General features: G+C 38.5%; 1 protein-coding gene across 1 annotated transcript in view; it reads right to left on the minus strand.

The window, feature by feature from the left end:
• Positions 1 to 7,068: 7,068 nt before the first annotated feature.
• The window catches only part of LOC131677590 (protein similar), a 359,630-nt gene continuing 348,609 nt past the window's right edge, over positions 7,069 to 18,089 (minus strand). Inside the window, exons 11-12 of the mRNA XM_058957482.1 lie at positions 10,391 to 10,475; positions 7,069 to 9,724 (exon numbers count right to left, since the gene is read on the minus strand). Coding sequence (XP_058813465.1) covers positions 9,255 to 9,724; positions 10,391 to 10,475 — 555 coding nt within the window. The 3' untranslated portion in view covers positions 7,069 to 9,254. The remainder of the gene's footprint in view (positions 9,725 to 10,390; positions 10,476 to 18,089) is intronic.

An 18,089-nucleotide genomic window follows, 5' to 3' on the forward strand; every position in this document is an offset into this window, starting at 1 on the left:
GTACATGCTCTTGTTGAGGGTCGAGCAGATCGTTCAGTTCCCCTTCGGAAAATGACGTTTCAAAAGTCCATTAATTTGTCTATTGTATTGTCGGTGTCGAACGACTTGCTTAATAATTTGTAATGTTCGGGTTGGGTCCACGTTTTTGCATTTTAAAGTTGTCGAGTTTAAGGCTAGTTTACAGTATGGAAAACGTGTCACGGGATTTGGGTCCCTGTGTATTTGAAATGGAGCACGGGATTTCAATTCCTGTGGCGGGAAATGAGTCTACACAAAAATGACAACTTTCATAAGTGTAAACCCAACCGCGGGAAATGCCTGGATTTTAAAACTCTCCGCACAAAAATCCGACCGGGAACAATTCAACATGAACAGGGAAATGTGTTTTTATTAGGTTTAAAATTCGGTGACTGCTGAAATTTTTTAAAAGCAGCAGAGCTTTTGGTTTGGAGAGGTCTCGGCGGGAAATTTTCCCTGATCAAATCCCGTGGTCAATTTCCCGAACTGTAAACTGGCCTTTAGCCTCAAAGGATATTAAACTCGACCATCTTTACTGCAGTATGACGCTAAATCCTAGACTAACAGACATAACACTCGAGAACAATGCTTCACCTGCTTTAACAGTCATTTTAAATATATTTGTGGTTAAAACTGTGGCCGTAATCGCAATAATGGCACTGAGAACTGACATACAAGCAAAATTTTCAACTTGTGTAAGCAATAAAACTGTCGCTTTGAAACGATAACAGCAAGTAGCAACTTGCCACTGGCCGGCGCAACGCCAACGATCGGCCAGCAATCTCTATAAGGGGGTTTTGTGCAAACTTGAATGCAATGTTGATTCATGCATGCGAACCTGTATGCAATGGTAACTTTCAACGTATTTTCATTTGAATGTTTACACGGGTTTTTCGGGAAAGTTGCTTATATGCTATCTTATATGTCTGTTCTCTGTGATAATGGTGCCACTGACATATGAACAAGCATGCGAGGGAGAGACCACTAGCGATAAATTCTTCCCACCCACACTACTGTTACAGTAAACGGCAAGTTACGGCGGGTAGCTTAGAACAAAGTTTCAATGGCCTACCGATCGCCAGCATATAGTCTAACCCGCCTAGCTCTGTTTACTGGGCAAGCCTGATGGGTAAGCCAGCAGCAAATGAGTGTTTGGGACCGTGTATAGAAGGTGGAGCTAGTGTGGTGGAAAAACTGGCGGATCGATATTTTTAGAGGAATTTCCTCATAATGTTACGTCTGTTAGCCTGTGCTTTAACTGCCACGCCATATTCCTCAAATTGTTATCCGACTGAAAACATTACCCCAAATGACGGAAACAATTTACGGTGTGGCGTGTTTATTGTCGAATCACAATATGCCAAATTGTGAAAAAAAAACAATAATACAAATTATCCATTTATTGTTTTCATTTATGCGAGCGATCCATTTAACACAACTCAGCTATCGGAACAGAGCAAAGAATCAGGTCAAGAGGAACCAAGACCACTCGAAGGTACAAAGAAGAAGCTACCTACACTTCTGTATGCCGTTGACGAAGTACTAGTGCAAATCGAGCTTCTAGCAGTACGAGCAGAACAATCTGAGTTGTCAGTGGGGCCCATAATTCGTGTGCCCGATGAAATATTGACTCAAGACAGTTCAATGCCAATGGGATAGGAGAAAAGAGACTATAGGTTTGTTCCAGTACACGGAAGTCACTCCCTGTTGCTCCGGAGCAACAAATTCTTGCTCCTTTTCACTCCGATTTGCTACCAGAAGATGAAAAAGAAAAGAAGATAATACAGGAATAATTTTCTCCCTGTTTGCTCCAAAGTGCTTCCAGTTTTTCTTGGTACTGGAACAAACCTTATAACTACTAGAGGGAGCAAAGCGCAGCCGGACCGAAACATGGGGTCTCGCTCTAGCATGTTGTATCCCATTACTTTGACAGGTGTATACCCGGGGCAATATGTGTCAAACTAATGGGCCTAGCATATGTAAGAGCGAGATGATAAATTTTCAGTGTTAACAGCGACCTGCGACCTCTAGTAGTTATAATCTCTTTTGATAGGAGTGCCATATAGGGGGGAGTGGTGTATTAGACCTTTTGCAATAAAATATTCTATAAGCATGAATATGAAAGAACAAGCATTGCTTTACTATATGCAATACCATTTATAAACAAAAGTAACGTTATCAAAATTATATGCATTTTTGTTAAGGGTGTCAAATGGCTCAAGTATCCCCACGGGTGGGGATACTTAAACCACTCCATGGGGATAGTTGAGCTATTATCCAGACTATCATAAAAACACGTACCATACGAAAAAATACGAATTCTGCTTTTGTGCAAAACAAATAATTTCATTTGTAGTTTAAAATCCGTATCACAAATTATTTGTTTTTGTTTTTAGTTGTTCTTTCGTTTTTCGCAGCGTGTTTTTCTTTGATCAATTTCATTTACGCGAGTCGGTAGTGATGCTAATTCTTCCTCGTCTTCCTTGAGCCTTTGGGAATTCGCGCAAGTTTCTGGTGATTAACCTAGTAGAAACCTATACTTTCTGCCTGCCGATGGAGCATTATAGGTATTTTCAGTGAGATCTCAGACTGATTTGATTTGTAGCCTCTAAAATGAGTTTCTACACTGCTCAATCCGAATCTTGCATATACACAACGAGAAGGATAAGCAGTCAATTCTGTCTCTTGTTGTGCAAAATCAGCTTCTAATTACGTTGCTCGGCCTATTAAGGCTTCTGGCGTAACGACTTAAAGTAGGGGAAGAGATATTGTGTATTTTACCTGCGCGACGTACTCTATGTCCCTTCTCAAGATTGTAAATTAGCGCAGATTTCATAGTTACACTCATGGTCAAACCTGTTTGCGTTTAGCGTTTATAGTTGCACATTAACAAAAAATTACAAAAATCCGAACCTAAAAGTGTTCATGTATACCCGCAAAAAGTGGTTCATGCATCCCCACATGTCATAAGCAAATTTGAATTAATTTAAAGCTGGTAGGAAATATTTACCTTTACAAATTTCTTTGATGATTTTGCACCTACTTACAATAACGAAAAAAATTTATGTTTAATTTCACAGAAGGGACACCACAAACTTTTTCCAAAAAAAAATGGCGAGGTCTCAACTCTCAATTGAGGCAACTTTTAATGTATAACAACTTTGATTATCTGTAAAAGTGACAACCAACACTTGACGCTATCGCAACTGCGTGTGAAGTTAGCTTACCGACAGAGCTATCAAAACGAATAAAATTTGCACTAAAATTGGTAGAATGTGACGTAATATCCTTAGTGGTTCACCTATCCCCACTCTCCCCTACTTGTTTCGAATTCTTCCCGGGTAAGGGACACGTGTTCTCGTGTTCGATTAGAATGACACTGTCAGATAAGGACTGTCTCAGGACTCACTTTGCAATCTGTAAAGTAGTATTAGTGTGTTTAAAGAGTTGTTTTCCTCCAACTGGCATAATGTCAGACGATCGGAATGTAACACATTCAAAGAAGATAGCAAATCAGTCGCAAATGCATCCGGTTATCAGAGCTGTTACGAAGACGACGGCGATGGCCACACTATTTAGATTTCTGACAGCTGATGTACAACCACAGAAGCAATGTATCGCCAAATGATTTTGGTTTGCTTGCCTCACGAAATACCTAACCTCGAGCGGTTTTTGCAGTGCAAAATGTTTTGTTTTCCTCACGAAATAATTCGGCACCGTTTCTTTTTTAACGGGAATAGAAAGGTTAATGATTAGATGATGCGGGCATTTGTGCTGGAATAGGGGAGATCCCAAGTAACCAATAAACATTATAACGTAGCCTAATCCACATATAAAGCTGTCCTAAAAGCCGTGAAGCCCTAAATACTTATATAATGCTGATAATATGCCAGAAAAGGCGAAATATAGTGCTATTACTGTGCAGAGATTGACAGCTCGTTTCTGCAGTACTAATGCTACTATATAGCAAAAGCGTACGATGGTCAAATTTGAAAGCCTTATATTGGCACTACTAATGCTATTAAAAAGCTTCAGTTGGTTGTCATTGTCCGCCATGGTTTTAAAACCATTTCTTATGTTTCCTTTCGGTATGATGAACAAAAAGGGAAAATTTTAAAATAAAATATTCTGTTTAAAACCGCTATAACGCTATATGTCGGCTGTGCAGTTATGCATTATTGATGCTAATATAGAGCTTTATTGCGTTGTTAATGCTGTAATGGAGTTTCAATGCAACATTAGTGCAAATGTATAGCCAATATAGTGCAATGGCTTAATGCTTATGGTTACTTGGGATGTGATGCTGAAATACGATCCTGACTAGAGGAAGTACGCGTCATCGCCTCTGAATGTGGACCTTGCGCGGGAGAGTGAACACAGGAGATTGTAGATGCAAATGCGAGACGAAAAAAACACAACCACACGCCAAAGGAACTGCCTATTGACTTATTTGACGTCTAGGACACCAACACGGTTGCAATGTGTATAGACAACATACATATAACGCGATGTTTTCAATTCGTCATCTGATTTAACCTCATTTGGCAAAAAATTCACCCGTTTTAACCTCAATGTCGAACTAACACAACTGCACATGGGTTAGTCAATAATCGCAATTTAGTCCCATGTAGATAAGGAATCCTAAAGAGACTAGAATAACAGGCAACTGACGTCCCTATATCTACGTACAGAGTTTGACAATAGGCAACATTGATTTTCCACCGATCGACGGGGGTCAGTTTGACAACGTCAAAATCGCTTTAAATGTCATCAACAAACAGCAGTTGCAGTAAACAAAAGAAAACAATGCACACTTTCTTTAATTTCGTTTATTTCGTTACCAACAATGCTCTTATGTTGACTACGATATCACAGAGAACAGACATATAAGCTAGAACAAACTTTCCCGGAAAACCTGTGTAAACATTTAAATGAAAATACGTTGAAAATCACCATTGCATACAGGTTAGCATTCGTGAGTCACCATTGTATCCAGGTTTGCACACAAGTCTTGTATTGCTTGGCCGATCGAAGCGCCGGTCAATGGCAAGTTGCTACTTGCTGTTATCATTTCAAAGCGACAGTTTTATTTCTTACACAAGTTGAAAACTTTACTTGTATGTCAGTTCTAATTGATATGACATCATGTCACCCTCTTGTAGAAAAACAAAGAGACGCCATGTTTCGTTTGGAATTCCAATTTAACTGTCAATGTCATTCCAAACGAACAAGGGAGTTGTCAATCGTAAATGTCTAGCATTGTGTTTTTGGAAGTATTGTTATCCAATCCATTAAAATTACTAAATGTTTTAAAGATAAAAGCTACATCCTCAAACTAAATTTGTTACAACACCATCGTGTTTAGAAACGCTAACGAGAAAATGGCATGGTTTGATGGGAGAACGAAATTCAGCAGGGTTACGAATATCAAATGGTGCAAACATGCAGTCGTTCCGTTATTGTTCTGAATCAGCAAAGCAAAGCTCTTTTGTTTTCTGCAAAATCACAAGACAGGAACACACGAACAAGACTTCAGCCACGCCTCTTTTTGTTGTGTTCTTGTTCTAATGTGGTTTTGCTGCAGCGAAATTCCATTCCAGATAACACCATGATTTAGCTGGTCGAGAAACTCAGATTCCAGAAGTCGCAGTAGATTTTTATTTTGGCTAAAAGAATCAAACAGAATAACAAGAAACAAGTTTTGTGAGGTTTGCACATTTGCCGTGTTGCTTGTAAACCGTAGCTTGGTTGCTAATTGAATTGTTTTCACTATATTAAGATGGCGTCTCTTTGTTATTATTATTTATTTTGTTTAATACATCAACAGGCATATCAAAGCCCCAATGATGTTAGCCTAAATACTAATCTTATTTCTAATACTCAAGTCGCACATAAAAACAATAATCATACAATAATTACAAACAAAGAATAAAAAGGTCAAGTGTTGTTAACGAAATGATTAAACAATCTGGAGAAACGTACACGCAGAGTATGTCGAGAAACGTTGAAATCAAATGCTGAAGCTACCTGATTGAAAATTCGTTGCAGACCAGTGATGGCTCCATACATACTATAATTTGTGCGTCGGAATGGCAACCGGAACATATTGTTGTTACGTAGTGCTCGAGGTGCGACGTTTATGTTGATTTGTTCCAAAATAGCTGGGGCATTTATACGGCCTTGCAGAGTGTCAGCGATGAACAAAGCTCTTGCGGTATTCCTTCGAACATGTAGGGGCTCTAGTTGAATCAGCTGACATCGGTTTTCATAGCATTCTCTCCACGGCAATCTACGGAGCGCGAAACGTAAAAAGCGTCGCTGCACACTTTCAATTCTTTCAACGCCATTATTATAGTTCGGGCTCCACACTTCAGGGCAATATTCTAGAATTGATCGGGATAAAGAGCAGTACAGCGATTTGAGACAATAAACATCCGTAAAGTTTTTGGCTATCCTGAATATGCATCCCAGTGCTCGAGACGCTTTACCTACTGCATAGGATACATGTTGTTTAAACGTAAGTTGAGAATCCAGAATCACTCCCAGATCCTTCACGTGACTGACACGTTCGATTTCTGTCTCTAGTAGACGGTAGTTAAAATAAATCGAATCCTTCTTCCGTGAAAAAGATATTACCGAGCACTTCTTCGGGTTTACATACATGCGGTTCGTATTGCACCAATCAGCAAGGACTTGAAGCTGCTGTTGGAGAACTCTGCAATCTTCAATTGAACGAATTAGGCGAAAAATCTTGAGGTCATCTGCGAACGATAATCGTGGAGTCTTCAAAATTAGATGTACATCATTGAAGTATATCAGAAACATCAACGGTCCCAAGTGGCTTCCTTGAGGTATTCCAGATGTAGAAGAGAATTCCAGTCTCTTTAGGGAATCCCATAGACTTGCGATTATATACAGAAATTAATTGAACAGGAGATTTTCTTTACTGATTACCACAATATTGACAAAAACAAATTAGGAAACTGAATAGAACCTAGTATAAGTTCGGAAGTGATACAACAACGGACAAATGACCAGAATCCTGATGCATATAACTAATATGATTATAAATTCTTTATATTACCGTTATACACGTAAAACAAACTCTAAGCACTGCACTTTTAAATGTTCAATATATGATTTGTCTGTCTCCATAAAACGTTAAAAATGTTGTTGGTTACTTTATGTTGTATAAATTGTCCAGATCAAGAATGGGTATTTGTGTTAATTGCAATGATTATTAAAACTTTATCAACTGAAAATGTGAAAAACAAAGTACGTTTATTAAATCTAGAAATTAGATGGAAAAAATGCAACTCACTCTTGAAATATATTGAAGAGTCATATTTTTATCGCATTTGCAAAATTGCGCATTCCGTTTGATGTAAGATTCCTGCTTAATTATTATCTGGGACGGGACATGCGAAGACGGTCTTCTCTTTCCCTCCCGATATTGATGTTATTTAGCATGGAAAAATACGCTTGTTGATGATAGTGCTGTGCCGATGAGGCATAGATTTCTGCCGATGATGCACAGATTTGTGCCGAAAATAATAGAGCTCAAACATGACATGAATTTTGTTATCGTTTGTCTGAGTTGTGTAAAACAACATTAACCATATCTGTTGAGCAGAATAATAAAATTACACGTGTCGTTGTTGCATTTTGCTTGTTTGTTTCTATGTTTTGCACATGCATCTAAGTAACATGTAAAATATATTTTCTAAATACACCTTGTGTATAGCTAGGATATTGCGATACTACTCAGACACTGCCCGCTTCAAGAAAATGAAAATCGTCAAGAAAGGCCCGGTTCGCAATGACAGGCCATTGCCGGTTCGTGGTGACGTTTACTTTTTTCACTTTGCACGTGCACGTCCCGTCCCAGATTATTATTTACACAGCTTTGTCTCTCGCTTTGTGTGAACGATTTTCGGGCACAAATTTGTGCACAAAATATTACCACTCTTTCATTGTCAACTTGTTTCTAAAGTCACCAAACTATTAGTTAAATAACTAATCGAGAATGTTGGTAAAACTAATTGTGCTGGGATCTAATAATGTGTACCAAGAACTACATAATGTATATTTTTTGATGATCTGGTTGTTCAAATGCAGTGTTATTGTTTTTATGTTATTGTATTTTTTTAGTAAATCATTGGTAACTAGTGTTTGCGCCTGAATTTTTATTTCATCACTTGTTGTATGCAGTATGTGCAAATTGGTTCGATTTTTTATCGATATATACGGTACAGTATCAAATTTTTCCTTCCAGTAATAAACAAATGTGATTTGATGGTTTAGTGTTCAAAAAATCGTCTCAGTTGTTTGTATCTTTATTGTTTGTCTTTATTCAAATGTTAAAATGTTTCTTCATACACCGAGTGAGATTATTTGTTACGATTTATCGAAAATGTACCATGTATTCATTAGATTTTACTCACAACTGTCATACTCCCAAGTGTCATTGTACTTTTGTTGATTGATTGTTAGCAAACAAAATATATCTTCCTAATTTAACCATCACCCAGAAAAAAAGAAAAAAAAACTTTCATATAGTGAAACTAAACACGTAAACTGGACTACGATCTAATTATGGCTAGTACCATCAACAACACAAATAAAACTACAGGAAAAATATAGCTTTAACAATCATCTATCGCGTACAAGACTCACCTCGACCTTTTATCTGTTTTCTTTACTATCACGCTAACGCTTTTTTCGTTTGTTAGATTACTTGTAAAAATGATATTTGTTGTTTAACTTCTGAGCATTATCGGTTGGTTTGGTTTTGAACTTCCCGTTTATTTATGTTTTTCAAAGTTTCATGAAATTTCGCCGAAAAAGATCGAGAAAAGTTTATTTTATTATCATATCTTGTGTTGATAATACATAGTTTAAAACAGTGGGAATTAGGTGAAAAAGACGAGAAAAGAACTCCAATCAACTCATACCGTCAAAGATGGCAACTGTGCCTGAACTAAAATTTTAATTGTTTTTTTTGTGACATTACATCATTAGATAGGTTACTACAAAATAAAGTTCATTGATTGGAACTCACTTTTTCTCGTCCCTGGAAGGATAGCAAACACATTTCCTGCTACTGTAAATCATCCATTATTTGTTAATGCTTTCGAGAAATTTAGCTTAAATTACGTCAAACATATATGGGTTATCTTAAAAACTGTTGAAAATATTTTTTTGTTGTTATACAAAAATTAAAGTTTCTCACACAATCAGATGAGATTATTCTGCAATATCGCATTCACCGGTATAGTCATCTCGAAATCCTGCTCGTCGTCCTCCAGTTCGGTTCGCAGCCGGCTGATGGCCATTGCCGGATCTAGCACGGTTAACAGATTACCGGCAGTGCCACAGTCATCATCGTGCAGCATACCCAGCTGAGCCGTCGGCGTCGTGGCCATCGATTTGGACATCCTGGAGGCCACACTACCAGCGGGCGACAGGCCATAGTTCGTCGGTATCTTCTTGGGGTCCAAACCCTGCTGGATGGAACGCCAAAGCTCCAAATCGGACGGCGTTAGTAGATTCGGCGAGACGGTCATCATAAAATCGTCATCCACATCCAGACAGCCACCGTGTTTTCGGGACAGCCGGATATCATCGGTTTGGATGGTCAGCGGAGTGCCACTGCCCATCATTGGATTAGCCAGAATCGGAATGCAATTCTCGTCGTCGTCGGACACTGCGGGGGAAGAAATTAGCAAAGACATCGATTAGGGCAAGGGAAAATATCGTTCGAGTTAAAGTTTGATATTAAAACTAAATTTTAAATTTTTCAAATGCATTTTTCAATTAAAGTTGAATTTTAATGTTACGTGGTCAACGCGTTAGTATCTGACACCAACTTGCTGCCAGTTAGACAATAGGTTCAAACTAACATCAAATTGGTGCCAGTTAGACACTAAATCCAAATAGTTCACATAACGAGTGGAACCTGTGTGATATCTCTATTAGCCAAGCACAGAAGCTCTGGGTCGCTGATGAGTTTATGCAAAAAAAAATGTCTTGGCATGAGCAAGTGTCAGTTACTGATGAGAGGAATACGAAACATTTAAATCCAGTTTTTCGATGTGGGGTCTTGTGCCTTTATGCGTAAATTGGTTAATCTATTTTTTCCTTTGGAGAAAAAATAAAGGTTGCTAAAATAAAATAAAATAATAAATAACAAAATTTGACCTAAAGCATAAATGAAATAATTACTGGAAATCTCACTGAATTCTACTCCCAGAAACGTTAATTGTAAAAAAAGCAAATATTGCGATTTCTTATCGAAAGTTTTGCGGTTAGGGCACTGACACTGCACCAAGGTAAAAAATGCTTCGTCTTTAAAAAATGCGGTTCAACTTACATTGATTCTCGTCTTGTGTCATTGATAGTTGACTCGATTCATCCTGGTCAATCAGAAACTCTGGTGGCGATTGGGGTATGTTGTTCTGTGAAAATACGAAACCGATATTAATAATCTGTGTTTTTTTCAATTCTTTCCAATAACTCTGCAAAGTTAAGAGTAAAAGTAGTATTTAATTACTTTCACCAACTTTGCAGCTTTGGAAGGACCGACACATGTAAATTTGATCCAATTATTCATTTCAATGGTACAACGAAGCTTCATCTCTCGTATTATTATGCTTATGTCTTAATATTTTATCATTACTGTACAACTTTTATACTAAACTAAGTCCTAATTAGTCCTATTCTACGGTAAATGCTATATATTAGTTTAATGTTGACCGTCTGATTGTGTTTGAAATTTTATTGTGATGAACCAAGCAATTGAATTGATGTTGCGTTGTCCGGTTCCAGTGACGTAACAAATTCTAATTAGAATCGATTGTTTCATTGGACCTGCAATTCTGGCTGAATCCAGTCGAAGTTCTGGCTCATTTCCATCTTTCCATTTCATCTCCGACGTTTTCCCACTGACAACTGACGTCTAAGTAAAGTTTTTAATCAGCCTACGAAATATAACTGTCGTTTTGTAATTATGTCAGTAGCAGTAGCAAATTGCCGCCAGTCGGCGTTACGATCGACCAAATTTCATAAACCGATTGGCATCTTTACGCAGAAAATATATGTAGGGGGCGCTACATGCTTGGGGTGGATGTTTTGCGAATAAACTGTCAGATCAGTAGCCTTTAAAATTTTACGTATTTTTTGCATTTTTAAGAAAATTGACCTTAGTTGTATAAAAAAAATAAATTAAAATGGTAGAAAACTAATTTCCTTCAAGATGGTAATAGATTTATTATGCAAAGCAGGGATAAAATAGCATATTTTTAAATTTTTCTTTCTGTACCGGTATAAAACAACTTCGTACAAAGTTGTGTATATTCGAAATGAGAGCTAATTCTTGCCAAAAGTGAATTTATACTGGTTATGCTTTGATTAGATGTTTAAAAATTCTTAACTCGGGCGGTTGTGAACCCTAACCTAGAAGCCTAATATATACATTTTAGAAGATTTCTTATGTTAAGCTTGAGTGTATCTACTAAAAACCATTATCATTAACTTCCAAATTGTTTTTCTTCCCCTCTGAGTCCATTATTTACCATAATTGCGTATTTACGGAAAAACATTAAAAAATTACATCAAATTACTTATCGTAGATATGAAAAACGCACAAACATCCACCTTATCTTGTTTATGCTATTAATCTGTAGATGTCGCAGCAGGCAATTGAGCTTTGCAGCAAAATGCCAATGGAGCTCATCTTTCTAAATATAACAATATATATGTTAATGACCCAATTCAACCGAAATATTAGCTGGTTCTAGTTCTTGATTTGGCCCGATTTGACTTCATACCACTCCTCCAAAACCGTACAGGTGTGGACTATGATGAATCGCAAACCTCGGAAGGCCAGAGGAGAGGCGAATGACGAAAAGTAAACGAGAAAGCGGAAATGAAAAAAAAAACGTTCCGAAAACGACTGTATATGTTTTGATGGAGGGCGTCAATCGAAAATATTTAGCATATTTCTCAAATTCATCCTAAAAACTACAAGGGGCAGCCCTATGGGGTTGCACGAGCTGTAGACGTAGGACTATACTACTTAATGTAAAATATTTATTTTCTTAGTACATTTATAGTAATCATAAACCAAATATATTTCTTACGTATGGTTTAATCACAACCAATCAACATCGAATATTACATATTGAACCAAACCTTCTTAGTTATCAGGTCATTTCATTTGTAGTAGGTGATCGAATCCGGTTAAACTTATTGAAGAAGATCTGAAGAAAGAAAACAGAAAACTGTGACCGAACTAATATCTGGAACTAAATCTTTATAGCATAAGATTAGCTTGTAAAAACTTTTCGATTGTGTGTGGTAAAAAAACAGTGAAGAAAACTCAAATTTTAGACAATATAATCACATTTCATGTATAGACCAAGCATTTTGGTTATATTTTGCCATTATTGTAACTTTCCTAAAGTACACATACAAATATAGCGAATGCAGTGGTCTTAATCATATATCGAAACTATAAATATACAAGAATCGAAAACAATTTTATATATGGACAAGATGCGTTTTTGCAACGGTTTTTCAAGTGGCAGTGTATCCATTCATAAATGGGCTTTGTAGTATGTACCTATTAGTAGAATCAAAATACTATAGGCTGAGTGGAAATGAATCACGTGAAGGGGAAATGAATCAATGAATTGATCGAACGTAAATAATAAACTTTCGTTGTGCAATTTAGTAACAAATTAGATCTACCTACGTACACATTCGCCTCAAACATTGAACCCAAGCGCACAAAGCAAAATGAATCAATGCTGATGATGATGGGTAGAGCGAAAGAGACAACTAGTACCACGACACTATGTTAACCGTGTTTGCAAATGGAGCTCGCATGTACAAACTATTTTGTGTACGAATAATTATACATAAAAGTGTGCTGGAAACGAGCACAACACAAAAGATAGCATAGTGTTTGAACGGACAAGCTCACTCGCATTCACTGGGTAGCGTACCTCCACAAGCAGTGTAACGGTAATTCTAACTCAGCTACACTGGCTGTAAAAACACACAGCGCAGTGATCTGCGTCGTCTGCCGCTCAACAGGCAACTGAGCTGGTCTGCGAAATCCGACCGATTAAATAGTCGATGATGACGTCATTCATAGAAGCGTAGTGCGCTAGGTACACAAATCTGTCGTGCTGGACTAGGGAAGCGCTATCTTCTGTGTGAAAATGCGCGATATTTTGACTAGGTTGTTCATTATTTAAATTTTTAATGTCATGATATCAAAAATCTTTGGCTTTATCTATTGGAATCTAATCTTAGAAGTATTTCGGGGCGATATGCGCAAAAAAATTCAAAATTTATCGTGAGATGGCTGAATTATATGCGTTTAAAATTGGACCACTTTTCGTTACATACCATTTTTGTCGAATTTGCAACGTGCACCCCTATATCGAAAGCAAAGACGTAGTCCTACGTCAAAAATAAACTTTAAATTGCTGTCGAAAAGTGTGCTGAATTCGCAGAAAGGTTGGGTTCAGCGAAGGCGATCGCCGCAAAAGTAAGCCACCCGCTTCCCCAGCTAAGTGTAAAGGACCCAGAAAATGGCTTTCCGCCCTCGCTGTGAAGGATCAACCGAACGAGCCTAACTCTCCTTCACAGCTAAACGTCAAGGCGAGCGAAGCAGGGCGGCCAAAGGTGCCCCCTAATAAGTACACTGCGGTAACTTCTGGAATCTTTCGCGAGGAGCAAGTAGACCCGGCGATAATTCACCATCGATGCTAAGGAAGTTCCCTAGCTAATAGTCAAAGACCGCTGCCGGAGCAGCCAAAGAAAACCGAAGTAGAACGCGGTCGTTTCTGTCTCGGCCGGTCGAAAAGAGCCACCCACCTGTCCATCGTTGACGGTATCCAGTGAGCACCAGCAGTTAATGACGGCAGAGGAAGCTGGTAAATAAACACGTGAAAATTATTTATTTGTTTGGATTCCTTTAATTTGTTGTGTTACGAAATTCCGATCGAAACACCTAGGCCGCCCAGACAAAAAGGTTTCGTCGAGCAAATCAAAAGTATTGGGGAAACCCCTACATACAAAATGAATGAAAAATGAATGAGCGGCCAGGCTGTTTGAATAAAAGATTCAACTAACAACTGCGGTTTGAACATAATAGGGCATGATTTGAGATTTGTTCCTGCTTCAAATTCAAACAAACCTGTCGAAAATTAGTAGCTCTGGAGCGAACATGTACGCCCAAACTCTGCCGTTGGCAGAACTAAATACCTATTCGTAGTTTGTGTGGGGTGGTGAACAACAAAGAAATTACACAGGGTGATCCTCCGATGAGAGCCAAGGTTGGTGCTAGCTCAACAAATCGACCGGAAAATACCACTTTACGGAGAATCAAGAAGGAAATACGGATGGGAACAATCGGCAAAGATCCATGCGACATAAAAAGAACTACGAAAACGTTGAACATGGAACTGCAAGCCGCTGCACTGACGAGGTTGGACCGAATTCTGCACGTTCGAACTCGAAACTTTGCCTGACAGCGCAGAAGAAAAGTAAATGCGTGCATGGAGTGATCACATTTTACCAGAGCGGATGACAACTGAACAAACTGGGAACCGGTTTTATACTGCTGAGTAACTTGGACCAGAGCTGGATGAAGTGGCTGGCAATTACCGAGAGAGTGTGTGTAGTTTGGATCAAAGCGAAGACTGCATATCAAGAAGCGGGTAAAGGTAGTACTTTCCATAGAGTTCTATGCAAATGATTTCACTCACACTACTTGGGGGTTTGTTTTCCTCCAGCTGTCATATGTAAAACTGTCAATCAATTTAAACGTTTGAAATCGCTTTCCTACAGTATTTATAATAGTGTTTAAATGCTCTGTGTCACTGTGATACATATTCTGGAGACTACAATATCGGTTAAGTTGGATCCACCATGCAAATAATCCGGCCGAAAACCTTTTTTTCGATTTGTTTTCCTCTACCTATAAAAAATTATGACAATACAATGTTCATTCCAAATTCAAATTTTCGGACCCCTCCCGAAATTTTTTTCTGGATTCTCTCCTGCCTGTACCTGATCAACAAACTAAGATCCAAATCATCCACTTTCTAATGAACGGAAGCATAGTTTCGGACCGCTACCTAATAGCGGTCTACATGCACTCAAAGTGGTCGACGGTGTACAACAATTGTAGCGTACAGAAGCCGAGGCTCAACCTCGAGCAGCTACGAGACGATCATACTGCCGTGGACGACGTGCAGCAACTGGAGACAGCTCTACCAATTTAAGAGCAGTTTGGCACGACTGCTCTTGAGCAATAAACGAACCACCACAGTTAGAATTGGCGAGGTCGCACCACATACGGGAGCTTCAAATTGAGGAAATTGCTGGTTTGGCGACGAGTAACAACAGTTAATTGAGAAGTTGCAGCAAGGGCGAGGATGCTGTAGTACCATATGAGGGCGAATGAAGAACGGTATATACAAGACCGGACAGACAAAGTATTCCCTTAAAAATTCGCCTACAGGAAATTCGGGATAATGAGGTTATGGAGTAACTGTGTGATCACGTTTATGATACATGAAAGCTCTACGGGAAGGTAAATCATTCGAGCAAAGGCTATGTGCTACAAGCCAATATGTACAAGAACGCCAATGAGAATCTTTTCACAAACGAAAGTTAGGTGATCGATAGATGGAAGCAGTATTATAACGAATTACGAAGCAATAGACCATAAGATTAGCGCAAGGATCAACTGACGACAGATTCCCAACTTTGGATCAATCTGAGCTTCAGGAGTGAATCGGACAGTTGAGGAGTAATAAACCTGAGAGCTGGATGGAGGGAGTAGTTTTTCCCATCAAGAAAAAAATGGAGGATTTCCGCAACTACCGAGCAATCACATTACTGAACGCCGCCAACAAGGCGCTCTCCCAAATTATGTATTGCCGTCTATTACCATTAGCAAGGGAGTTTGTAAGGCAATATCAAAAATGTTTCATTGGTGGTTGCGCCACAATGGACCAAATCTTCGCGAGTGGGCAAGTCCTACAGACACGTCGCGAATACGATGTGACCACTCATACCTGTTCATAGATTTTAAAACTGCATATGATATAATCGATCGTGATCAGCTATCTTGTCTACTTTATGCTCCGAAAAGCTCTTTGATAAAACAAAGTACGCTGCAGCGCGAAGCTAGATAGAAACGCTCATTAATCCGGATGTGCTACACGGTCATAAAAATTCGGCAATGCTGACGAAGGACCAGCGTGATCTTGGTGAATGTTCGGCAGGAACCTACGATGTGCTGCATCTAGGCAACTGAGTGTGTAGATGAAAATTTTTTTTTGTTGAAGTGTCAATAGAAGGGTGAGCATATCAGACGACGAAAAAACCAGGACAGTCGTAAGGGGACTCCGCCTAACCGTTGATGCAAAGTCAATTTGACGGTACTTCCTGCTCAAACATACCTGGCAAAATTTTCGGTAAAGAATTTTTTTTTGTCAATTTCTGCAAATAGTTGAAACCAACCAGGTCTTTCTTTCACTACTTCGGATTTACACACAAGCGGCTCTTTCTATACCAATCATCGATAACTAGCTGCACTGCCGCTATAAGCATAATTGTCCCATGTGCTATGGGATTCCCTATATACATGGGACAATTATGCGTATAGTGGATGTTGGAGAAATCTTCAATCGAGCGAATCTAACGAAATATCTTAGGATCATCGTCTTCAGCACAAAATGGACATCATTGAAGTACAGCAGAAACATCAACAGTACCTTTCCAGCGCCTTCCATGAGGATTTGTCGACGTTGAAGTAAATTTGGGTACCTGAAAAAATCTCTCTCGTGAAGTAAGATCGAAACAAGTACAAAAATTATTATTGATTAAAAATATTGGCCTGGTTCAATTTTTCAAAAGCGGCTTGGTTGATCACGACATTCCATACTCTTTATTATGTAAGATATTATATTATTTGAAATAGAAGGTAAGTCGCTGCCAAACGACCAGGCGTGAAGCCATGTTGATCATCACTAAGGTCTAGAGGCTAGAGGCTAGAGAGCCTTATCAGGTTCCATAATGACCAGCTCGAAAAACTTCGAGTCAGCTCTTAATGAAGTTATTCGATAGTTATTGACGTCTCTCTTAAATCGATATTCAATTATGGACCCAGCAAATTTCCTCCACAACTTTTATAAAATTGCGTCGACGTTTTGGTGACTCCGCTTATTCCCATCTTATGAGCGCCAAGAGATGCCATATTTTCATCTCAAGATGGATTGCTAGAAATCCGCGATCATGTTTCCGGTCCGTAAAAAGGGAATTGAACCAAAGAGAAATTTAGGTAATTATCGTTCCATCAACATCGATAGCACCTAGAGTTTGGTCCACGACCAAAACCGAGTAAATTTGTTTATGTTGCGACCAGGATAAATCAAGCGAATATTTTGTTGCCTTGAATGAGAAAAACCAGGACAAACCAAGAACTTCCCTTGAAGTCCCAGGACAGTCTGTTAAAAACCCGGACATGTCCTGGGAAACCAGGACGTCTAGTCACCCTAACCATTAGACGAAGGATTTAAGGAAAATTGGTTCTATTGAATAATCTATTGTAGTATTTTTCATCGCTATTCGAAATTAGACACATTCTTTCGTGACGTTACAACGATTTGACGATTCTTCGACAAATTCGACAAATATGTTATAGCTTTATCGAATGAACGCCTACATCAAAACTTATTACAGATTCAGAAAGTAGACAAAATTTCACGAAATATTCAATCAACATTAACTGAATATTCTGAAAGAAAATTGTTTTCTGACCGATAATGTAACGTGACGTTACAACGCGTGACAAACGTTCGACGTATTTCAATAAAAGTCAAATCATCAAATTCTAGTATGTTCAGTTTATGTTGATTAATCTTTCGTGAAATTTTGTCTACTTTCCGAATCTGTAATAAGTTTGGATGTAGGCGTTCGTTTGATAAAGTTATAACATAGTTGTCGAATGAAGATTTGTCAAATCGTTGTAAACGTCACGAAAGAAT

The sequence above is a fragment of the Topomyia yanbarensis genome, chromosome 1 (genome assembly GCF_030247195.1).
Source record: "Topomyia yanbarensis strain Yona2022 chromosome 1, ASM3024719v1, whole genome shotgun sequence".
In the NCBI taxonomy this organism is placed as follows: domain Eukaryota; kingdom Metazoa; phylum Arthropoda; class Insecta; order Diptera; family Culicidae; genus Topomyia; species Topomyia yanbarensis.